Source organism: Chamaea fasciata, unplaced genomic scaffold, assembly GCF_029207755.1.
Source record: "Chamaea fasciata isolate MVZ Bird 193981 ecotype frontalis unplaced genomic scaffold, bChaFas1.0.hap1 SCAF_3, whole genome shotgun sequence".
NCBI classification, from domain to species: domain Eukaryota; kingdom Metazoa; phylum Chordata; class Aves; order Passeriformes; family Sylviidae; genus Chamaea; species Chamaea fasciata.
The window spans coordinates 11,246,303-11,270,319 of NW_027094088.1; the positions used below are offsets into that span (position 1 = coordinate 11,246,303).

General features: G+C 45.3%; 1 protein-coding gene across 1 annotated transcript in view; it reads right to left on the minus strand.

The window, feature by feature from the left end:
• XRN2 (5'-3' exoribonuclease 2) overlaps positions 1-21,623 on the minus strand; it is a 32,789-nt gene extending 11,166 nt beyond the window's left edge. Inside the window, exons 1-27 of the mRNA XM_066177999.1 lie at positions 21,489-21,623; positions 17,493-17,620; positions 17,304-17,415; positions 16,915-17,026; positions 16,108-16,166; positions 15,939-16,028; positions 14,856-14,928; positions 14,703-14,753; positions 14,389-14,546; positions 13,921-13,995; positions 13,689-13,822; positions 13,545-13,602; positions 13,348-13,455; positions 12,661-12,705; positions 12,233-12,364; positions 11,109-11,227; positions 8,794-8,929; positions 6,553-6,660; positions 6,377-6,466; positions 5,828-5,900; positions 4,973-5,056; positions 4,313-4,410; positions 4,147-4,226; positions 2,965-3,021; positions 2,327-2,395; positions 2,094-2,228; positions 1,102-1,229 (exon numbers count right to left, since the gene is read on the minus strand). Of these exons, the coding sequence (XP_066034096.1) occupies positions 1,102-1,229; positions 2,094-2,228; positions 2,327-2,395; positions 2,965-3,021; positions 4,147-4,226; positions 4,313-4,410; positions 4,973-5,056; positions 5,828-5,900; positions 6,377-6,466; positions 6,553-6,660; positions 8,794-8,929; positions 11,109-11,227; positions 12,233-12,364; positions 12,661-12,705; positions 13,348-13,455; positions 13,545-13,602; positions 13,689-13,822; positions 13,921-13,995; positions 14,389-14,546; positions 14,703-14,753; positions 14,856-14,928; positions 15,939-16,028; positions 16,108-16,166; positions 16,915-17,026; positions 17,304-17,415; positions 17,493-17,620; positions 21,489-21,563 (2,587 nt within the window). The 5' untranslated portion in view covers positions 21,564-21,623. The remainder of the gene's footprint in view (positions 1-1,101; positions 1,230-2,093; positions 2,229-2,326; positions 2,396-2,964; positions 3,022-4,146; positions 4,227-4,312; positions 4,411-4,972; positions 5,057-5,827; positions 5,901-6,376; positions 6,467-6,552; positions 6,661-8,793; positions 8,930-11,108; positions 11,228-12,232; positions 12,365-12,660; positions 12,706-13,347; positions 13,456-13,544; positions 13,603-13,688; positions 13,823-13,920; positions 13,996-14,388; positions 14,547-14,702; positions 14,754-14,855; positions 14,929-15,938; positions 16,029-16,107; positions 16,167-16,914; positions 17,027-17,303; positions 17,416-17,492; positions 17,621-21,488) is intronic.
• Positions 21,624-24,017: the final 2,394 nt, after the last annotated feature.

The following is a 24,017-nucleotide window of genomic DNA, read 5'->3' on the forward strand; positions in this document are numbered from 1 at the left end:
CCAGCCAGGCAGCAGGATGGGTTTTGGGAATAGTTCTAGGGAGGAACACAGCCCTCAGGCTGTTTGATCCATCCTCCTGAGGGACATGAGCTGTCCTCAGGCCCCAACTAACAAGGCACTGAAAGAAACAATCCCCAAACTCTTAAGTCAAACGCTGCCGCTGCCGTAATCAGTTGCAAAGACTCCACACCGTAGTCCGTGCAAATGAGAACTTAATTAGAGTTTAGAACTAATCTCCTAGGGCAGCTCAAAGTCTAGGCAGAAGAGGAGGAGGAATACAATCCAGTGAAGTGCCAGAAAACACGCTTGCAGCATGCAGCACTGCAGTGCCCCACAAAAGCAGAGTGCCAGGAAGTGGCTCCACAGAGCACAGCTGGTGCACAACCCTGCATGGTGAAGGAGTCTCCACAAGACACCTCCACCTGGCTCATCTCCCTGCTGCCCCACACAACAGGAGCACAACAACCTCTGCCTCGTGGAAAAAGCAGCACAGGGAGGAGGGAATAAAAGCCCAACCAATTGTTCCAAGGTTTGCAGGGCACACCTGCAGAACAGCAACTGGGGACGGCAGCGGCACTCCAAGGGGGAGGGAGGCCCGCGCCAAGAAAAACCACCAGACAGTTTTCCAAGGCCACCAAATGATGGACTGGAATTTCTCCCCTAGCAGTGGCTCCAAGCCTCCTCAGTTTGAACCAGTCTATGGCACTGGGGGTATTTCCCTGCCGAGTGCTGCCTGTTCAGCACAAGGGGCTCGGGTGCCACAAGGACGAGAGCTTAGGAAGTGCTTCATTGGCAGGATTGGCTCGAGGGACATGGGACAAGCAGAGTACTTTGGAGCGTTTCCCACCCCACACAAGGACTTAGCAGGAACAGCAGCACAGAGACTGCTGGGCTCCCAAAAACCTCCCCAAAACTATGCAGATATTCTCTTTCTGGAGATCAATTTGAAATTGCGATGCCTGTCTGGTAGTTCTGCCTTTCCACTCTCCACATTCTTCTTTGCAGGTCATATTTTAGCACAGATAAGCGAGTGAAATAGATAAAGAGAGATGATGTTTTGACCAACCCAGCTGTGAGAAGCAGGAAGCAGAGGACACTTACTTGACAGCAGTTTGGGGATTTGCTGCTGGCCACCCATGAGAGGCCTGGCGTAGGGGCTGCCGTAGGCTCCAAGCGGCACAGCGTTGGGGTACATCCCTGGCATGCCCCTGTCCCTTGGCATCGTGTGCCTGTTACAGGAAGAAATGGCAAGGGAACAGGTGAGGATGCTGTGGCGAACTCCATCTCCCAGCACAGCTGCCTCCCAGCCCATCCCATGCTGGGATCTCTCCGCTGGGCCAGAGATGCACTGGAGGATCAGCGCCCAGGCACAACCCGACACACACACGGGCCTGGGGAGTTACTCCCAGGGAAATGCTCAGGTTTCCAATGGCACAGCTGTGCTTTTCATTGTGACTGTGACATGCAAGAGGGCCCTCAAGTGCAGCCCCAGGACGGTCCTGCTTTTCCTCCTAGAAGGGGGTGCTTTTCCTTCTTGCAGCTCCTACAGAGCCATAAGGTGAAGAAGGTATTTTCTCTTCCTAAGGAGACAATCCAGAGTCCAACTTTATTTGCCAGTCTCCTTTAAAACACTCCCTTCTATGGCTCTGACAAATGCACGGCTCCTTGCACTCCCCAATATGGAAACTCATTTAATTTTTAAAGCTTCTTTGTTTATGAAAGTTTAAAAGACATTCCTGTCTTCATTAGCAGTCTTAATTATCATTTGTGCACAATATTCTCATTGTACCCTCTTTACTACAAGCAAGCATCCACCAAACGAGTTTTAAAAAACCCCAAACAGGACAGTGACTTAGAACTATCTAGGACTATCTAGCAAAAAGCAAATAAGGCTTTACTGCAAAATTGCTGTAATGTTCAGTTTTCAGTAATACTGAATTTAAATATCACAAACTGAGGTTTCCAACATGGAAAATCAGCACCTAAGCTTGGTGCCAATGCCCATAACTTTCTTTTTTTTTTTTTTTTTAAATATAAAAAGGGAAAAGGAGGGCAGTCATCCCAGCAAGGCAGCAGTAACCCCACAGCCTTACCCCAAGGTTCTGAATGCTGACTGATCCAAATGCACTGGTTTCCTGTCCCTGTTAAAGCCAAGCTGTGGTCTCCAAGGCCTGCCATCACTGTGGGTTTTTTCCCAGTCCCCTGGCTTCAGAACTGGAGCAGGTTTCCTTAACAATAAGGACAGTTCCATAAGTTCTTATCAGAGCAAATACTCAGACAAATATATCAGAATTGAATGATTTGAAAGCTGGCAGCTGACACTTACTTTGCCCCAGGTAAGACTGTAGCCTTGAAAACAAAGTCTTCAGCAAACTGTGGATCTTTGAATGAGATGCTAGAAGAAAGTATTTGAGGATTAGGTTCTTTGGATAATGGAGACAAAGTGAAACAGTAATCACTGCTTTATTACCAAGAAAGCTAAAAGCAAACAGATGAGAAGAATCTCACTCTTCCAGCTGGAATTCATGTTTTCCAGGATCAAGAAAGAATGAGGCTACAAGGAAAGAGAATAATGGTTCCCTGGAAAATTCAGCCTGAGTGACACAGCCTGAGGAGCAGCACCCTGACTGCTCATGCCACCTCCAAGGACAGGAGGAAAAATTCTTGTGACAGAGAAAAGGGGGGAAGCACAGAACAATTCCAACCTCCTGACAGTGGCAGATGGAAAAGTCAAACCCTTCCTTTAACTCATCAATCATAGGAACTACATCCCTATTTAGGATATCCTTCCTGCAGTGTCCTGACAAAGCATAACTCAGCATTTCTTACTGCTCTGCACAGTTGTTCTGGTTGAACCAAGCTGTGCCTCTCTGGAGACAAAAATTACACATATGACAAGTAATCTTCAGTGTTTTGAGTGCTGCACGTTGCATGCCCTTGCATGAAAGCCCTGAGTTTACTGACCTGACTGCAGAGTTCTGTGTCAGATCCCGAAGCATGGGAACAGGAGACTGCACCACCCTGGTGAAGAGAAAAACCTCTGTCAAAACACCATGCAACACATTTCTCACCATCTGCTGCTCTGCCAACTAAGCCTGCAAAACATTTATTTCAAAGTTAACTTGCCTTTTCCCTAAACCAAGTACTTCTATAAGCACTGGAGTGAGTGAATCCCTATTTCTTAATGCCACTTGTTTTGCAGCTGATCTGTGGGGATTCTCTAGGGTCTGTCTAGGGAAGGCAAGGCCAGAAAAGGTTTCTTGTTCCCTCCAAGAACAACTTTGACTTGGTGATATTCTTCACAACCATGACAAGAATGAAGAAATATCTATTAGAGTGATCTGGGGTACATTTTATGTCACACCAAGCCAGTGTTTGTGCACTTAGTGCAAACGATGCACTGAACACCTGTATCTCTGAGCACAGACAGAGAAATGAGTGTGTGTCCTACAAGGTGAAGATTACACTGATCATTCCTCAAACTGGACGCATTCTCTAGAAAGCTAAAAATATGAGTATTCTTGGTATGTGTAGCTGGGAATAGCCCCTGGATTTTAGTGCTGCAGACTAAATGGACAAAGCCAAAATAATCTAAGCTATCACTACCTGGATTTTCCTCTGATGTAATGCAGAGTAGCATATAAAATGCAGAATTTTGGGGTTTTTAGGCAATGTGCGCTAATGGGAAGTCACATCAGCCCACACTAACATCCACACAAAAGCAGAGAAGCCAAAACATGACCCTACTGAACAAGGCCACTGAACACTACCATTTTTACTACCCACACCTTGTTTACCTCATAAAACAATAACTAAACACATAAAAATCAGCCTTCCACAGGTGAAGTGACAAAAAAAAAGAAAGATTCCTCATCAAATAAACAAATGCAATAGTGTTTTAAAGATACCTCAGGCTGCTTTAAAAGCCAAGTTGAGAAATGTAAAAAATGGGACCATAGAATGCAAATTTCACTTGCTGGGGATTTTCCCCGTGCTGGAGGTAAAACAGGCCTGCTCTGAACCCTCAGACCTACAGACGTGTCAGGAGGTTTAATTTACTCCTTGTGGGCACAAAAACATTTCTGCTGCCATAAGTGCAGGAGAGGTCCTTTAGCAGCAAGAACCCACCCTAAAGGCCACACTCACTGATCTGGGAGGACAGCACTGTCGTTCAGGGTGAGCTTTCCCTGGATGCCATGGCACAGCTCTGGCGGGATGTCCACTGCCTGTGGAGGAAGGAGCTTTCAGCTGCAGCACTTCAGACCTCCCATCTCACCATTTCTACTGATTTCAAAAAACAAGTGCAACCTACCTCTGTGTTCTTGGTCTTGTACTGCTCCACAATGAAGTCACAGAGTGGATGGTGCTTTCCCACAAAGAGAACATCACCACCAAGGCTGTTCCTCCTGCCTGGAGAAATGATGGGAATGGGGCAAGAGTTCAGAGGAAAGAGGGAAGGAAGGAACACAGCAAACCACCAATGTTTTCCTGGTGACACCTCCACAAAAGCCAGGTTTCACTGTGATTTAGGAGAAAGCTTTGAACATTCCCTGAGAACATAGGAAAGACAATGTCTGCCCAATGTCTGTCCAAGGACAGCTGGTAGGCAGTAAAAATTATGGGTATTTTGTGTTCAGTGGAGGAATGTTGAACTTAAAATAGAGTAACATTGCAGATACAGACAGAATTGATAAAAAACCAACCCCAAGCCCCACACACCTCCACAGTTTACCCACAAAAACCAGATGTTATTTCAGTACAACAGAGAAATAAACACTGGCCTTTATAAGCTGAACAAGTGTTACAAAGCAAATCCACTGAGGATCACTTTGATTACCAGCAGCACCCCTGAGGAAGAGTCTGTCATAAACTCAACCCAACCAAACATCAAGGACACCCTGTTCATTTACAGTGAATTTCATAGGTAGCAGCAAAATACCCCAACTCTTAAGCTCAACACCCCAACTCTTACTCTCTTCCGGAGTGAGGTCAGGGTACACTTCCTCCAGGGCAGCTCTGAGGCGTCGCTCATCCACAAAGGGCAACAATGCCACACCTGGCAAAACCAAACCAGCATTTCCTCACACATGTTGAAAACACCCAGAATATCCCCAAAAAGAGACACTAGCATGACAAGTTCTAGTAAGATTCCTTAGCCAAGAAACAGCTAGAGTAGTGTGATTATGAAGGAATCACACTTTTGCTTCAGAAGTCAGATCTTCCTGTGGATCTATTAAAACAAAACCTGTTGCAATGAAACTGAAACCTAAAGCTTTACCTGCAGTGTAAATTACACCCAGCCACAGAATCTGGCAGACTTTGGAAATTAATATTCTCTAAAGAAAGGAAAAGCTGCATAAATGCAGTAGCTCTTTTTCCATTCTTTGTGTGCTCCAAAATATTTCTATATTCCCCAAAGTATTTCTGGCACTGTACTAATGAGTTAGTGATTGAGCAGAACAAGATCCATTAATTAAATGCAAAGCAGACAAAAGACAATTACACACTGAGGCTGATAAAAACAGAAGAATGATTAATCTAGTTCAGGACAAATGAACAAATCTAGAATGACTGCTGAAATTACCAATAATCACTGCCAATCCAAAACCAGTTACTGAACCATAATTTGCTCTTCATACTAATTTCTTTTCAAAAATACACTTGCTGCAATATACTTGTTCCCACAACAAGTAACACAAGTTACCTTTGTGACTCGGTGCAGTGATTTCTCACTAAGATAATTTTCCAATTTCTTCCTGTTTTTACAGGTTTTTAAGACTAATGTCTAAACATTAAAAATAAAAAAACCACAAAGTTGAACTTTCACCTTGCCAAGCATACTTCTTCCCATTCAAATCAATAGCAAAATCTTCGGGGTAGAAGTCAATGATGCTTGATTCCTGGAATTGAGAAAACAAAAATCACCCTTAAAGCCAACTCTGACATGGGTTCAGAATGTCACGTGGTGCCAAACACAAAGATCTTTGATAACAGAAACAGCTTTCATTAAAAGCCATTTAAGCCCAAAGTGAAGATGTGCACTTCCATTACTCAGAGATTTAAAATAAGAAATTAAGGAGGAGAGAAAAATTAGGATAAGGAGGAGAGCTAATTAAGATATGTTATCTGCTCCCCAACTAAGTTTTGGAAGATTCCTGTAAGAAATGAAACCATCTGACATGTAAGAGAGATGGGAAATGTCATCTGAATTCCAATAAATAATTTTTAAGGATTTTGAAGAACCATTGCAATCTACCAAAACCTTTCCCTCCTGGTTTGCAGCATTTCTCTGCCTGAAGTGAGAAGCAGCAGGTCCTGTTCACACCACTGTAACACGACCTGAGCTTCCAGCCAGGAATACAAGAGGGGTTCTCACCGGGTCTGTCATGAGTTTCCTCCATGTTGGCGGCAGGAAGTTTCCACTGGCAGCCGGGAACACCCCCATCAGCTGTTCAAGAGGCTTGAACTGTTGAAGGCAGACAAGCAGGTGTGGGACACTCAGAATGAGAGGGCAAATCAGCAGTGAATGAATGGATACATCAGGAGCCCTACCGGTTTGGAGCCCCTCTCAAAGTCTGAAGGCATGTCTGCAATGCCCTCGAAGTCCGAGGCAAAGGGTGCGTAGTGGAAAGGGTAATACCAATTCCAGGATGCACAGCCCTGGGGCAGGGGAGGTGAGAGAAACAAAATCAGACATATCAGCAAATGGAAATCATGCAGCCCAGTCACCAAACATGACAACATGGCAGAGAGCAGTTCACACTCCTGTTTTCCACAGCAAAATCCCACTGCTAACGTGGGGAGGTGTGGGAGCAGAGACCCCCAGCATGCCCTATTGGGTGTGCAAATGTGAACAGTATTTGCTGCAGATATGCTGAGATGCATTCTGGTTTTCACTAGTGCTTCTCTCTCCAGTACCAGCACTACTGGACACTTGGAGTAGCACTTTGCTCTTCCCCCCTTTCTCCTGCCTTGAGAAGCAGGGAACACAAAACGTGTCCTCAGAAAGGAGAGAATCAAGCAAACTCAAAACACACCAGAACACCGTGCACCTTGTAAAGGAAACGTGGCTCCAGAGGGTCTAAGTCAAGCTTTCACCTCCTCAGCTATTTTTCTTAGCAGCACCACTTGAAACAAAAGCCCACTACTGTTTTGACTTCCAGTTCTGAACAATTAAATGTCAACGAGGCTCCTCCAGTGATATTTTTGGTACAAAATTGCAGCACCTATAATTATTCGCTGCAGTCCTTCAGACAGACTCAGAATGTTTCAAAAGCCAGGTGGATTGCTTTCATTATTTTTTCTTTTTCTTCCCCCTTTTTCCCCCCTCTCCAAACAGATGTTCCTCCTAGTGCAACATGCCCTGCATTATTTGCTTTCTGTAGGAATAGAAAGCCATGTAATGTATTCTGGCACAAGTTTTATAGACAGCCAGTAGTAGTTATTTGAGTCAGTTTTTATTATGGTGAAAAGAAAAAAAGTCGAAGATCCTCAAGCAAACCTACCTTGAAGTTCCCCCAGCCCAACAGCTTCCTAACTGCATTTCCATATGAGCAGGGAGTGATTTTCCAGCTGCTCCATCCCCATACAACAGACTGGAATGTTTTTGTGCTCTTGTACCACTGAAGGGGACACTTTTACCTACAGCTCACCTGAAGGCTCATTTCCACCCCTGGAGGCAGACAGGCACATAGAGAGTTGTGGGAAAATACTCTGGCATGGTGAAAAAACCCATGGTTTCCTTGTGCCCAGGATCCTGGGAATTCCCACCTATAAAGGCATCCAGATAACATCTGTCCTCTGCAAAAGCAGATCACGCACACAAGGATGTGGAGAATTCAGCTTTCCGGCAGACCAGCTGCACCAGAATGTACAAACCTTAAACTTGATGATTTTCATCCCTCACAGCACATGAGCCAGAGCCCAAGCTTCAGGAATGGTTAGGGCAGGAGGGAAGGGGACACATTCCCATTTTATTCCAAGAGGGGAGTGAAAAAACCTATTGGAATCTGCATTTTGTAAGCACGTGAGGTATCTGTCCTGCCTGTGCTCCCAGCTGGACAGCTGGCAGCCACTGAGGAAAAATATGAAGTTTTAAGAACACAGCCCTGTGTGGAAGCTCCAAATTCCTGCTGAGACAGACAAACTCCATGGGCTGGAGCACATTGTGCTCCCAGGTTACACAGCCAGTCTAACTGACTTTGCCTTCAGGGCACGGAGCTCCTTATTAACCATCAGTACAACAAACCCCACCATGGCCCACTAATCTCTTGCCAATCTGACATCTCAATTATCAGAAGATTTAAATCGGATACGGATTACTTCAAACACAACACACTTCATGGAGCAGCATTACAATCTACGGAGGAGACTGACAACTCTGTCCCTTGCAAATTCTTACTGGCATTTCACAGGCTTTGTCCTTTGTTCTCTCATTTAGTCACCTGCAATGTCATTATTTGTGGGAAAAGGAAAATAGCAGTGGTTCTTGCTGCACCAGCAAGTGCTGCTACTGGATGTGAGAAGCAGAATCCCCGAATCATTGAGACTGGAAAAGACCTCTGAGATGAGAGTCCAACCTGTGACCAATTACCACCCTGTCAACCAGATCACAGCACTGAGTGCCACGTCCAGTTATTCCTTCAGCAGCTCCAGGGATGGCGAAACTGGATTCGAAACCCCAGTGTCAAACAGCATGAGCACACGTTTATTTTACACCTTCAAAAAAACCCCACAGCTTTTCCAAAACGACCAACAGACTGAAACAAATTCAGACAAGAAACGTTGGGGTACCTGATAATAATATCTGAGAACCCAGCAAAGCCCTTCCACATAGGACTGCACAACCTTGCGACGGAATTTCTCATCCGAGGCATCCACATCAAATTTGTTTTTATAGTAGCGCTGCTTCCAACCAGCTTCCCACAACCTGCAACACAACCAGGCATGGGTAAAACATGTTAACATGGATGAGCACCTTAACAGATGCACATCTGCAGGTCTGAACTGTGGTGCAAGGCAAAGCCACTTGCTACTTCAGTTGCCACTTCTATGCAGTTTAAATGAAAGCAGAAGTGATGGTCAGAAGCAACAGAATAAAATGTGACTGTTGGCAGAACTGACAGTTTTCCTGCTACCCCAAATATAAGGGCAAGCAAATGCATAACAGTTTCTGTGTTCTGCTGCTGTTCACACAAGCTGTGATTACCAGGGGCAGTTCTGCAGCTCAGCATCCTGTGCTTGCTGCCTCACATCAGATGAGATCCCTTTTCACCCAGGATTTTCAGTCTCTCAGGTCGGAGATCGACACTGGGATCACAGGAGCCACCTCAGCCACAGTTCATCCTTCCTTCACACAGCTCCCCCTCATGTCTGCCCACAGATTGGGCAGGGAAAACAAACACTGGTTCTTCTTTCACACATAGGCAGCTACACCCTTCAGCTCTGCTGTATCATGTCAGCAAAGAACCAAACTGATTAAATCAAATAATCCCTTAATAATGATTTGTTTTCTTACACAGAATTTTATTCCAAACCACTCCAAGAGGTCACCTCAAGCTGACACCGGTCAGACTCTCTCAGAGCTCAAAATCCTGTGTATGGAACTTTAGGAGAGAGCCATGATCCATTTATGCTTCCTCACAGAACACACATCCCTTTGGCTCTGCAAAGAGGATCTTCCCTTGCTTCTGCTTTGAGACACTTGCTCGGGACACTTCCTAAATCCTTCCAAGATGATTCACACTGACGAGCAGGCAGAGAAGACAAGAGATGCTTTCAAGACTTCGAGAAAACAGGTGAGCAAGGACAGAGCTCCTGAGACTGAACGCTTGAGGGATGGAGTAAAGAACATCTGCAGGCTCTGAGCTGCCTGGCAGACAGACACTTGCATAAATTTAAAAAACTTTCTGTGAGATAAAACCCATTTGTAGCCAACTGCAACAATTTGTTCTGGTTTCAAAATCATTCTAAATACAGAATATAATTTCACAAACAGCATGGTCGTATCTACAGTATCAATGCAGTTCTTTTTATTTACAATGGCAAGTATAGAATTAATTTCCACCCAGAAAAGGACATGAAAAAATATTCTGAGTTACAAAAGCTTAAAAAACTGTGATGGAATGTAGCACATCCTTTTCCTTGGCAACACCAACCCTGACAGAACCACTGGTGCTTGTGAATCACCACAGTTCATTCTTACCGTTCAAGCTTCTTTAAGCAGCTCTGCTAATACTCAGATGGAAATCAGACGGAATAATTTATCCTTAAAATTTATGACTTTATATAAAAATTCTGCTTGCTTGAGATTAAAAAAAAAAAAAAAATCAGTCCATTCACATACAGACACACAGGAAAGCAAATAAGAATGAGAGCAAGAACTGTGATATTGGAAGAGCTGATGGGCCAAATGTCACAAACACATTGTGATGACAGTGACCAGAACTCCACAAGAAAAGAACCCTAAGTGTTTTCCCACATACACCCATGCCCTGACTCCACAGAAAACGAACCCCTGTGGGTGCACTTTTCAGGAACAGCTGTAAGGGCCCTCACCCTCAACTCAAACAGCAAGAGCTCCACTGAAACCCTTGATCAAGACAGACTCACTGGTGGTTAATTCCCAGAAAATTCCTATCTCAACCATCCCAGGCTTAGCCTTCCTGAGACAATGCAAGAACTCAAGAGACAAACCAGGGCCTGCTGCAAACCAAAGACAGAGGAGAGTACTGGAAGTGAGGATGGATACTGCTGCCTTGGTGCATACATGCAAGCCATGTGGGTTAAACAGCTCCCAGATTCCAGGAACACCAGCATTCCGCTCACATAATCAGGGAATGTCTCGCCAAGCTCGGTCTCAGAGGGAGCAGTGGTTTGGAGGCTGCAAACCTTCACGCATACTAATCTGGATACTTAGCTAGAACAGCTAGAGCTCACCCATCTCACTGGAATTTACTGGATATCCTCACCCTCCACATTAATTACCACTGGATAAAAAGATCACAGAAAAGCAACTGAAGGCACCGCTGCACTGAACTAAATGGCATTAATTAGGCTGCATCTATCTCAGCAATTTGCTAACAAAGTGCTACAAAAAATGGCTTCACCTGATATTATCCTCTGGCTCAGGTTCACTGTCACTGTCCTCAGATTTCCGCTTAATTCCTCCTCCCAGGGATGGGCTGCCATCAGGAGTCAGGCTGGTGTTTGGAGATGCTGAAGTTGTCTAGGGTCAGAATTATTACAGATAAATAGGGGAAGGCGGGGAGGAAGAGGAGGATTTATTAGGCTTTTAAAATTCAAGTTAAAATTAACAGCTCTGTGATAATCACAGGCCTTCTCTTCAGTTCTAAAAAAACTCCAGGCAAAGGCTGCACAACTCTTAACCTTTAAGTCAAGGGGCAAAAGGGAAAAGCACATCCCTGTTAAAAGGCAGGCATTGATGCACAGGGGCAAAGATGTCACAGGCTTTGGGAAAGAAAAGGATGCAATAAGCAACACAGTATGAATTGATTCAAAAATGCCATTCTGGATATATTCCAATTTTGGAACACCACTGCAGCTTCTGTTACAACTTCCTTTTGCGGCACCAGTGGAAAAAAGGGGCTTCCAGCTCAGAACTGCCAGAAAATACTCTGAGGTCCTTCACAGCTGGTCTCTTAAACTCCTCTCAAATTTATCTATTTTAATATTAGAGCCTAAAAGAAATGTATCCTGTTCCATAAAGGAACTAATTTGCGTAACTCAGGAGCAAAAGTTTTGAGATTAAAAGGGAAGAGCAGCAGAAATTATACCTTGAAAAAGCACATTGTATTTAGACTTCAGAGACAGAACACACATCTGTGACGAAAAGAACTTCTAATTTGTTCATTGTGTTTGGATGAAGATTTATACCCAAAAGGAAAATATTTGTCATAATTGTTATTTAAAGCTAACAGGACTTCTAACAGCACTTTCTTCCAGTTTTCCCCCACTAATACCTTGCCCAAAACTTCATCCAAGTTTCTCCCTTCCCCAAGGAAAAGAACCATTCCAAGCAGAAATAAAGAGGGCAATTTCATTCAAGCAGGCTTAAAAAAAATCAGTTATTAAAAGCCACTTCCTTGAAGAACAATGTTTGAGGTGTCAGCTTTTCAAAAAAACTCGATGGGGCAGAGAAAAAGGTGCCTGGACTAACACAGGCTGTGATTCTTTCCTTTCTCTGCACAAACGCCTCTGAACATCTACTCACAGAGTTCTGCCTGTCATGCATCCTCATCTCAAAGGCAGCTTGCCGAGGGTTACAGATTGCCTGAGGGCTGGATCGATTTCCCAGGGCTTGAGGGGAAAACTGGCCACCAGGAATAAAGGAAGGCTGATCCCTCTGCAAGATAAACACAGATAAGGCTGCTGAAAGAGCTGTGTGATCTTCTGCGCACTGGGATTATGCTCTCTCACAATTTTCAGATTACCATTATGGGGAAATGAATGCACAAAGGGACATTTTTAATATATGGAATAGAAAAAAAAATCCGACCTAATTTAAATCTTTTAAACTTTGAAATAGTTTATACACAGGCCAGCAAACACCATGATTACACCTGCAGTTCCAACCTCCAAAAACTAAAATAGACATTTAAATTCTTGCTAGTTTCAATATTGGGTAAGGAATTCACTTACTTTCAATCTCTTCCTTTTTTCTTTTTGCCGTCTTTTAAAGTTATCCTAAACGAAGAACAAAGGGAAATAATGTCAGGCAAAGACAGATTCCTCGGCAAATGATTTCACTGTACTCCTCAACTGACCACACCACAAGGTTTTTAGGGAATGTTCTGAATAAGACATGGGTCAATTCTTGCGTCTGTAAATCCAACAGAAATGGGATGGAATTTTCTACTCTACCCTGAAAATCTATGCGGAAAAAACCAGCTGGGTACTCAAAGCCCCAAAACTTTGATAATGACTTAAATGATCCACTAAATTTATCCGCAACCTTACTTGAGGGTGACAGTAGTGTCAAAGCACACAGACTCCTTGCCTGCACTGCAGAGCTGCCCAAAAAAATGACAGAGACATTAGAGACTTAGAAGTAGGAAAAGAGACTCAAGGAAAGATACTTCTTATTCTGTGATTCCTGGGCCAACTGAAAATTTGAACATCAAACTGGCATTTTCAGGAAAAGAAACTCAGGTGGAAGCACAAGATTCTTTTTTGAGCCTGGAAGAATTCACCAGAGATTATAGCCAAGAAAATACAAATTTTGGGTTCTTTTCTTTTTCTTGTTCTCTTAAAGGAGTGTCTCTGGCTAACAGTAAGCAATTAAAACCAAACTCCAAAAATGTCAGAACAACAACAACAAAAAATTACATCGTCATCTTTCCTCTTTTTGAAAATACTGTCTTCAACTTCCCCAACAGCCAGCATGATCATCTGGACCCGCTGCAGGTTCACAAACCCACTTTCAGTCAGGTAGCCCTGCAGGTCAGAGAATAACAGAGTTGAAAAGCAAGCCCGTTTTGTGGCAAATACCCAGATATTTTTACAGGAAAAGGAAAAACTCTCACCCCAGTTTTGTGCACCACGTTTTTATAGATGTTAACCAAGCGATCGATCGCTCCCTCCCTAAACACAAACAACAGGGTGAGACCCCTGGTAGTGAAAAGCACAGGAGCTGTTATTGCAGGAAAAGAAAACAGATTCTCATCTACCTGATCTCCAGAGATGGCAGATGAGGTAGGAAGTCATTCCCCACAAAGAAGCACATGAAGACCCAGTCATCAACACTCCTTTCAAAATCAAAACTGAAAGGCAAGCTGGCCATGGTGAGTTCTCTCTCCAAGTACTGCAACATACACACACAAGAAAAAGGAGCTCAGAGAACACTGCACAGGGTTTGAATGGTATTTACAGCCAGCAGCTGCAGCAGCTGCTGCACCTCACCTCTCGAAGGACACAGAGGCGGATGAAGATGAATTCTTGCTCCGAGATTGGCAACGTGTCGGCAAACTGATCATGCTGAAACAGAGGAGACGCACATCAGATCCAAGTGCATCCCAGAGCTTCTCCAGCACCACTTGCAAGGCTTGCTTCAAGAGGAGTTGAGAGAGATCCAAAAACATGCTCCCAAGCCCTTGTGCCAAGCATGAACTCTGCTGCTATGCACAGCTCTTCAGCTACTGATCATTTGTTCTCATTCAGAGGGAAAAACCCCAAACAACAAAACACCACAAGTGTGGATATCAGGTTTGGCATGAGACTTTTGTATTTTTACCTCCAAGGGGAAAGCCAGGCATTCCCGGCAACAGTTTACACCATGCCCCAGCTAAAACCAACAGCAAGAACGATTTCATAATCTCCTTTATCCACTAAGTCTAGATTAAAAAGCCCTAGAAATAGCAATATTCTTACCTTTCCTTGTTTCTCTCTGGGCAGACCTTGGCAATCCTTAACCTCATGCCCCATCTGGTTACAGAGAGCACATGGCTTGGGTTTGTTTGGTTTGAACTCTTCCCTAATGATGGTGAAGTTTGGTTCATGTGTAGCTAAGCCAAGCATGATCAGATCAGCTACCAAGTAAAGAAGAAGAATAAAATGTGATTAGGGATAAACATCATCAAGTACTGGGTTTTAAAAAAATAAAAAAGTTTGGAAGCAAAGTGGATTCTGCCTCAAGCAAGATGTTGATGTGATTACCCAGGAACCACAAGTAAGAGAGCACTCACCATCAGCCCCACACAGACAGTGGTGAGTGTTTGGGTCATGGTTTGGTTGAGCTGCACAAAAGAAAATTACATTTTGTCAAAGTCATGCAATGTAAGTTATTACTGAACATATCTTAATTTAAAACAAAACGTCCACATTAATTGGAACTTTACCCCTTTGTCTCCTGATGTAATCCATGATTTTATGCTCCCCTTCACCAGGAGCACTGGCATCTGACAAAATAACCTGAAAAACATTCAAATCATGGCAACAATTAATGCTGCCACAGGAAAAAAACCCAGTAACTTATACACTGAACACAGTATTTGACTTATGAGTACTTGAAATTCTGATTTGTGGCTTGAGCAAAAATATTGTGATTGAAGATGAAATTATTTACAAGCAAAGAGCAGTGAAAAGACTTTCACCTTCCTCTACCAGCTCCAGGCTGAAGCTGACATTGATTCAATTTCCACCGAAATGATCATGTCACATTTGATGTGTCCTGATAAATTATCAGGAAATGAAATGGGCACAAGAGAACTCCCAGATTCAGCTCACTGATGCACTGAGGCATGATCTCATCACACCCTCCTCACCCTGATGAGAATTAGTGTTTATTAAACTCCCATCTGATGGGGGGAATCAAGCAAAGCCAACTGTCCTCTAATTAGAGCACTTGAACAGTCAACTTGTGGCACATAGCACAGGCAGCTGCATTTCCTGCCTGCACTGCCCCTTGTGTGCAGCAGGGCTGTCACAGACAGAACTGGGGGAGTGGAGTGGCCAAGGCAAGACCAGAGGAGAATCTCCAAGCCCAGAAAGGCAAGAAGGCTGACACCTGTTATTTTCACTACCTGCCATTAGAGCAACAGAGAAAATGCAGCCTGCTGATGGAGCAATTACAAGAAAGAAACAGTGCAAAAGATACAAATACAATGTATCTTCACACTTTCCCTAAAAGCAGAAAAAGTATTCCTAAAGCCCTGCATCCCATTATGTGAGACTGTGGCTTTTGGCAGCAAACCTGCTCCCTGCCCTTCAATGAAATCACAGCAAATGGTGCTGGGAGGTGGAGTTATCAGCACGGAATGGATCTCTGAAATCTCAGCAGGATATGCGTGTTGGCCCACTGTTAATAACAGCTCATGGCCAGGCCAAAAGCCAAATCTGTTAAATTTCTACATTTCAATTGGATCCCAGCCCAGCCCAAACACCTCCTTCATCTTTCTCAAGTGTGAAAGTAGGAAACTCACTGTCAGGTTCTTCCAGCCTGGGTCACTGTTCAAGCGGTCAGCAACGTAATAGCGAAGGCATTTAGCAAGATTGTCCATAAACTCAGTTCCCTGCAGAGGGTTGGAAGGAAAGGAATTAAACCAACATTCGGCCCTTGGCAATTGCTGGGTATAGAGCCAGGCCACTCACCGGGGTGATACAGTTGCTGTCAAACCTCTCCTTCAGCTCCTCTGGAGGCAGAAAGCCACCTGGAGACACAGAAACAGAGAGCAGAGTTACATCCAGATGGACCACTGCCAACATTTTTGCATGGAAAATCCCAGACAGCTCCCCCGGGAATAATTAGCTCACTGAAACCAGTTTGTTTAATAAAATTCCCACAAAACCACACCAAACCAACTCTAATTATTACATTATATCCATACTACAAAGTGTTACCACATTTACAAACACTGTTACCTCAGCAAGGTGATTTCAAAGCCCAGACAACAGCAACACATTCCCCTCTCACTCCAGCTGTTGTCACCACCACCCTAAAAGTTGCTCTGAATTTGATTTCCTCACTGAATTTAGAGTTTCCACTGTCAAGTAACTCCCCTTGCCGGCAGCTTATTTATCCCTGCGCAGGAGTATTTCCATCTGATCCCTGCTTTTAAGCCTCAATCCTCCTTTCATCAAGCCCTACAAACGTGTACTTCCTTCGAGAAGGGGTTTGGTTGTTTCTCACTGCATTTATCCCTGCTCTTCTGTTCAATTTATTTTCGAAAGGAATTAAGAGCACTCAGCACAAACTCATTTCAGGCAGGAGACTGAAGAAGAAAAGATGACATTTTGTTTTGTCTCAGTTCTTAACTTTGGAAAGCACAGATCCAGTTTTCCCTAAGCTTGTTCTCCCCTTCTCCCAGCAATGCACACACAGCCCTTCTCTAAACCTTACTGAGGTGATCGAATAAGGTGATTCTCATGGAAAAAAAATTGATAAGGCCACTGCCCTACCTTTGGCCAGAATTTCTTGTCGGATTTTTTGCTTCTCCTCAGCAGCTTCCATGCCCTCCTTTGAGGCTCTGAATCTCCTGGACCGCTGTTGATTCATTTTGGCACGTGGAGCCTAGGAGGAGCACAGCAGAGCTTGGGTCACTTTTTGCATCTGGACAAACCCTCCTGTCCCGAGAGCTGCTTTAGGTCACAAGTAATTACAAAGAGTTGATCTCTCATCAGACTTACTGATGGATGGTTGGATGGAGCAACCTGTGCTAGTGGAAGGTGTCTCTGCCCATGTGAAAGCAGATCTTTAAGGTCCCCTACAGCACAAACCATTCAGTGATTCTGTGTACTGAGGGAAGATGAGGATTTTCCAGCTGGAAACCCAATGTGTCAATACTCACCACTCCATCAATGGCCATGTAAAGGAGTCTCCTTGGTCTCACAATGTTAAAGATCCTGTCGATATACTCAAAAATCGCCACCATCATCTCATCTTCATTTTTGGGCGCTGGCCTAAAACATAGAGCATTCAATTTAACACCTGAAATGCTGTCAGTAAAGAGAGATATGACACCTCCAAAGAGCCTTACTTGTCCTCTGGGTGTGTGCAGGGGTGAATGATGCCATTCATGTCCAAGTAGAGGTTGTGGAACTCCACTTCGTTGGGGTTGGGTTTGCTCGTGTCAATGGGGACCTTGACACCATTGCAATCTTTGGCCTGGGGATGCAGTGGGGACAAGGATTTCAGCACAAACAACCAGCAGCTATTAATGCACAGACTCATGTAAGTCTGTTTTGGTTTTAACAGCAGCAGAAGAAAAAGAGCAATAAGTACCCACATTACCTGCAAATGCACTTTTCACTATTAAACAGCACTTCTTTCTATAGCTGTTTTTAACTAGAAAACATGATGGTGGGTTATGGCAGAGTATCCATTTCTGCTGACAAGAGAAGCTCCCATATCTCATATTATTCCTTCATCCTAAACCACCTAGAGCCACCTGCATTCCTAGACTGCTCCAGCAGTGGATTCTTCAACATCCTCAACAACCATGGTCACTTTTGCTTCCTCACCATAATTTCAGGTTTGTTTTGTTTGGGCCTTTGTTGTTGTTGGGTTTGAGGTTTGGTTTTGTGGTTAGTTTGGTCAAAAGGCAATTATCAACATTGATTCTCCTTCCACCAGCCACAGGCGTAACACAAACCCCAAGAGCATGGAAGAGACAGGAGCTGAGCAAGTGAAAGCCTTATGATTTTCAGAGGAATTCTGCCTGGAATGGGTTATAACACACCCAAAGGTAGACCAAAGCACGCTCTTGAACAGCTGGGCATAAAGCAAAGTTTAAAAATTAATGGCATGTTCTGAGGTAAAGGCTAAGGTCACAGGATTGCCCAGGATGGGGGAAAACCGGGATACCATTGGGTCTCCCATCACATGGAGCTCAGCAGCTGCTGCTGAGCCAACATCAAGCACTTCCCTGAACTTCTGTCACCAGACTGCCTGCTGGATGAGTTCCCCACATCTCTGATGGGGATTCAGAAGGAAAAAACCCCAAAACTTACAGATCACGACATCAACGTTGGATTTTCAATTCAAATTTTCTTCAATTTTCCTGCTTAAAGCAACAGCAGGACTGGCTGACTTCTTACCCCCAAAAATAAATGCTCTAAAGTCTTGATTCTGTATTTATGTTTGGCACCGTTATCCTGACAGATGCCAGCCCCAAGCACTGTTTGCCTCCTTTACTGAGCTCTCCAGACACACACACACACGCATTCAAATGACTTGGTGTTAGCAGAAACTAAGTGGTGGTACAAACATTTATACCTTTCTCTGGGCTACCCCTCTGGATTCTCCTTGATCCCCAGTCACCCTCTCTCCTGAGCTAAATGGGTTTGAGAAGGAATCCCAGCTCTGTGAAAATGGGTCCCCCTTCACAAATCCACTGGAGTTCTCATGCAGCAGACGTGTGGAAGGAAGGCTGAAGTATCTGGCAGCAATATCTCTTGTGATACAGCTAAACTGTTCACTTCTCTTCTACGGCTTCTTCTGAAACCACTGAAAACAGATCTTCAAACATGATACTTTAGCTGCAGCTTTATTAATTCCTATCAATTTGATTAAGAATATTCTCTCCTGGATTTTTTATTATCTTCAAGATCTTCCTCTCATTCTTCCTGCTCAGCTCAAGATTTTTTTCTTTTTCTTAAATCTGATTAATCTAGCAAGGTAAGAGAACAAGGAACAACTTTTCAATATTTCAAAGAAACAAGCTGCAGGGAGATACAAAATTTCTGATTAGAGAGATTTACAGCAACCCTAAAACACACATGGAGCTGATTACATCATGAGAGAAGCTTAAATTCATCAACAGTACGACAAACTACAGCTTCTCCTTGCTGTCTGTCCTAAGTCCATTCTCAGATTTATGACCAGATTTGAATACTAAAAAATGCTAATGAATAGCTATCCATGTGCTGTCCTGGCTGTAACTGCACCACGCTCTTGAGTTGGAACAAGGCAACATGGATGAGGACAGCAGGAGCTGCCACTTCACTTATGGCAAATTCAACTCAAGGAATTTGTTGTGTCTTTCCACTTATTTTAATAAAGAACTTCGGCTGGTACAAGCTCGGTTGTTAAGGACTCAAAAAAAGGGACACACAGTCAGTAAAACCAGGGCTATACAAACCTTTATCTTGCCTAAATGTGAGAGCAGCTTTGATTACACAGATTAATCTGAACATTTATAAGTGTACTGAAAAAGGCAAACCTGCTCTTAGAGACAACTGCCCGGAACTGTTACAGATGTAATTGCTGTTTAAATTGTGGCTGCTTATCAATGACAGATCTTAAAGGGTTATCCAGAACAGCCCCTAAACTGAGGGTTCCCAGAGCCTCAGGACACATCACATCCAGGAGTTTGGTGCAGACACCAGAAGAGCCAGTGCTGCTGGAGCTCAGCACTAAGGGAAACTGTTAAGCCCACAATCCCCCTTCTTCCCTACAAAAATTCCCAGACAGATTCTTAGATCTTAATTATCCCCCATTAAAAAATCACTTCTCACAGCAATAGGTGAAATAAACTTCCCACCTTTCTGAGCAGGCCTGAAATCACAGCTGGAATAAAACCACTGCAGCAACTTACAATTTTAACCAAACCTGTGCTTCACTGCCTGAACCTGAAACACAAAAACATCCTGGAAAAGCACAGAGCTGAACATCCTGCCGCAGGCAGAGCACACGTGCAGCCTCAACACAGAATTCCACCACCTCACCCTCTTTTCCCTGATCTCCTCCACCATGCTCCCACATTTTATCCCTTTCCAGGTGTTTCCCCAAGATGAGCACACCTTGGGAGGAGGAGGAGGAGGAGAGGGGCAGAAGCCCCAGCACATGCCCTGAACTTTCCAAACCAGTGATAGGGAAGAGCAGAACACAGCCAGTAAAATCCAGTAAAAGAGAACACAAATTATTTGGAAAAGCCTATGGGAAAAGCAGTTCGGGAAGCAAAAACTTCAGTCGGCCTCCTCAGAAAGGCTCGAATTTGCCCTGAGGAGGAAAACTTGCCACACTCAGGGCACAGTAAATCTGCCACAGTGCAGCCACTCAAAGTCTGCCACTGAAGGGAGAGCACCCAGTCCTCCATTGCTGCAGGGATGTGCCTGAAGGACCCAGCCCAAAAAACCACATAAACAAACATCATTTAAGCTGTAATACTGCCTGGAAAGGCACCTGTGGAATCCTGTGTCAGAGCCTTCACTGAAACCTCCTTCTGCTGCTGCCACGGAGAGCCAGATTTTAGAGAACGTCTTTGGAATAATCAGCTCCCTGTTTGCCCAAGAGATGTTTATCCTGAACCAGAAAACACCAGCAATGAGACAAAACCCACTGAGGATGCTCAAGGTTAAAGAGCACAAGCACAAGCTTGTTGTAAATCCTGGATGCAGCATGACAGACAGCTACACCCGTGCTCCCAGCAAGTTCCGAGGCTTGCCGCGGCTTCTAATTCCCAATAAAAAAAAAAAGTTGTGGAAAAGCAGAGACTGTGAAAAACATTCAAGAAACAGCAAAAAGCACTCCCCACTGTTCCCTACTCGAGTTTAACCAGCGTCACAAATCCTACTTTTCCGGGCCGAAGCCGCACAAAGGCAGAGCCGAGGGAACCAGCGAACCCCCTGGAGAAGGGGAAATCGAAGGAGAAGCCCGATTGCCTGCTTCCATCACCACTTCCTCCACGTGCCCCTTCCTTCCAAGAAAGCTCACGCGCGCCAGCGGCACTGAACAAGGAGCTGGGATAACTCCTCCCGCACAGCGGCCGCTTCCACCGGGATCAGAAGTCCGGAAAAAACTCCAAAACCCCAAACTTCCCCAAATCCTAAATAACACCCGGAGCAAGCCCAAACAAAGCCCCACCCACCGACCCGCCATGGAAAAGCCCCGGGGCAGCCCACGGGGGCACAGCGGGGACTCAGCACCGGGGGCCGCACCAGTGCGGCCCCACCGGCGCCGATCCTCCGCGCCCGCCCCGCGGAGCTCCAGGGCGGCCGCCAGCGGGTCCTGCCGTGCCGGGCGGCCGGCTCACCTTCTCCTCGACGCAGCTGACGATGATGGAGGGATACTTGCGGCTGAGCCAGCGGAAGAACGCCGGGACCCCCATGGCGGGAACGGGACGGGCCGCGGCGAGCGGGACCGGCGGCACCAGCAGCCCTTCCGGGGTCGGGGGGCGGCGCGGGGCATGCCGGGAAGGGAGGGCGGTCGGGGGCACGCAGTCACGTGAGGCGGGCGGGCGGTGCCGCCGCCATGTTGGGTGCTGGCTGAGGCGCCGCATGGCGGCCTGAGGGGACAACTCGCCCCCGCCCAAACGTGTCTGGGCAGCTCCTGGTGCCCAGAAGGGACACCCAGAAGGGAAAAGCAAAGTCTGAGGGCACAAAAGTGATATCTAGGAGGAAAAGCAAAGCCTGAGGGAAAGCTAACTCCTGAGACAGGCTCACAGCTGTACTCACACTCAGCCAAGGCACAAGGTGTGACAGCTTGCCTTCAAAACCAGCCATAAACAAGCAGTTTAACAGGAATCACGCTCCCTTAGCACCTTGTTAAAGTGAGGTGGGGTGCTTTAGGCAGCGTTTCCCAGCAAATCAATAATTTATAGACATGGATAATTTATTTCAGCACTGCACGAGCTGTGTGCTCTGTGTATTCCCTAAATCCAGCCCAACCACCAGACTTCCAGCACCGTTATTTATACTCAGAAATCCAGCGTTGGCAACTTCCCAAGCACAGCCCCTCTTTCAGGATTGATCAGTGATTTCCACATGAGTTACGCAACCCCAGCCAACTCTCCACGTGCTCAGGGGAAGGGTCTGCACCTCTTTTTCCCTTGTAGGTGTGAGTTTTAGTGTTACAATGAACATAGTTCAACTATAGGATACACGGAATTTGCGTGTTTTGCTAAGTTAAGAATGTACACATAGGCATCAACATCTGGATTTACTACATCCTTAAAGCTTGGTAGTTCCAGGGTGTCCTTGAGGAAGGGATGCACTAATCAGGTCTCTGTGTGAATGTATACAAAGATCATACATTAAAGAACATCCTTACTTCAGACAATTTTGACTTATCCTGCATTTGGCAACAGAAGCAATTCAGGGCATGGCTGCTCTGTGCCTTCTGAGGGGACATTTCCAGTGGGAAATGGCTCCACGTGATTTGTGAGAGTGGTACAAGGCAAAGAGCCCCCATCCCCTTGCTCTACCCATGGCATAAGCAAATACTGTTAATTTATGGCCATTTGACAGTAGTGAAATGGAATTAAACGGTCAGGAATTAAACAGGATTAACATGAGACAGGTTTTGCTCTGCCGTGTCCCATTGCCGCACACCAGCTCCCTTAGCAGGGCAGCCACAGGGCCGAGAACAGGGAACAGCAGCCTGGAAGTCATTAACAAAAATTAAAAAATCTCAGCAGTGCTTGTGGAGTCAACGCTGCCGATTTGGGGAGCGGAGGGGAACCTTGGTACCTGACTAATTCTATGTAGAACAAATTAACGCAATATTGTGTGTTTCATTATTCTTATCCTCACTTGGCTGTCATTAAGCCATTTTCTGTTGTCATTGCTCTCAATAAAATCTGTGACTTGAATAAATTTCCTCCGCAACTTTGTAGTGGCACCACACCTGTGGTATCAGCTGAAGATTGTCCTTTATCTGTTCCTTACAAAACGTTCCCTGATTGAAGCTTCCTATTGTAGTGCTTCTCCTCCTGGAATTTTGTAGGGAGCACGGCAGCTTAGCATGAACATTTTGTTTGTATTGATGGGCAATCAGTTGTTTTTCTGATAATGCTGAAGAAAACAGAAGGCTGGCGGACGCAAATGAAATGTGATGGTCTTATCTTATAATTACTTGGGTAAACAAGCACTGGAAAAATTAATACTGCAGCAGACAATTCTTTGAAAAGTTGGTCTGAGCATCAGCAGCTGCACCAGGCTGTGAGCCCAGGTCTCACCTGCCAACTGTGCTCCATGAACACAGCACAGAGTGGCGCACCCTCAGCAGAAGCAGGGAAGGCTTCTCACTTGGGCATTTCCTCAGATGAGTGGCATGCCGATGGGAATCTGTTCAGGCTGTGTTGATTCCAGTCCCCCTGTCCATCAGTGTCACCTGCCACCAGCGCTGGGCTGCCTGCGTGACAGCTGTGAAGGAGCCCAGAGAAGTTGACTGGCAGGATGTTTTGCATCTAATGAGTCTGTGCACAATAAGAGTATCATAAATAATGCTCTGAAGGAACCCAGCTATCGCTCCAACACCAAGAGGCAGAGATTGCCTGTGCACAGCTCCGCAGCCATCTGTCACCTGTCACAGGCTGCTGTCAGGGCTGAGCTGGACTGCAGCAGTGGAAAGCCTTACAGACTGGTGTCATGCAGCAGACAGAAAGTGGGCTGACATCAGGAGCCTGGAGTCACTCAGGAGGAGCTCAGAGCTGCAAAGACACTGTGCTGCTGAGGCAACATTACTTGGCAGCGCAGGCTGCTGGATTTTTCCAGTGGGGCTGCTCCTCCTCTCCACATACTGCCTTGAGCAACGTGCCCACCCCACAGCACAGGGCCTTCTC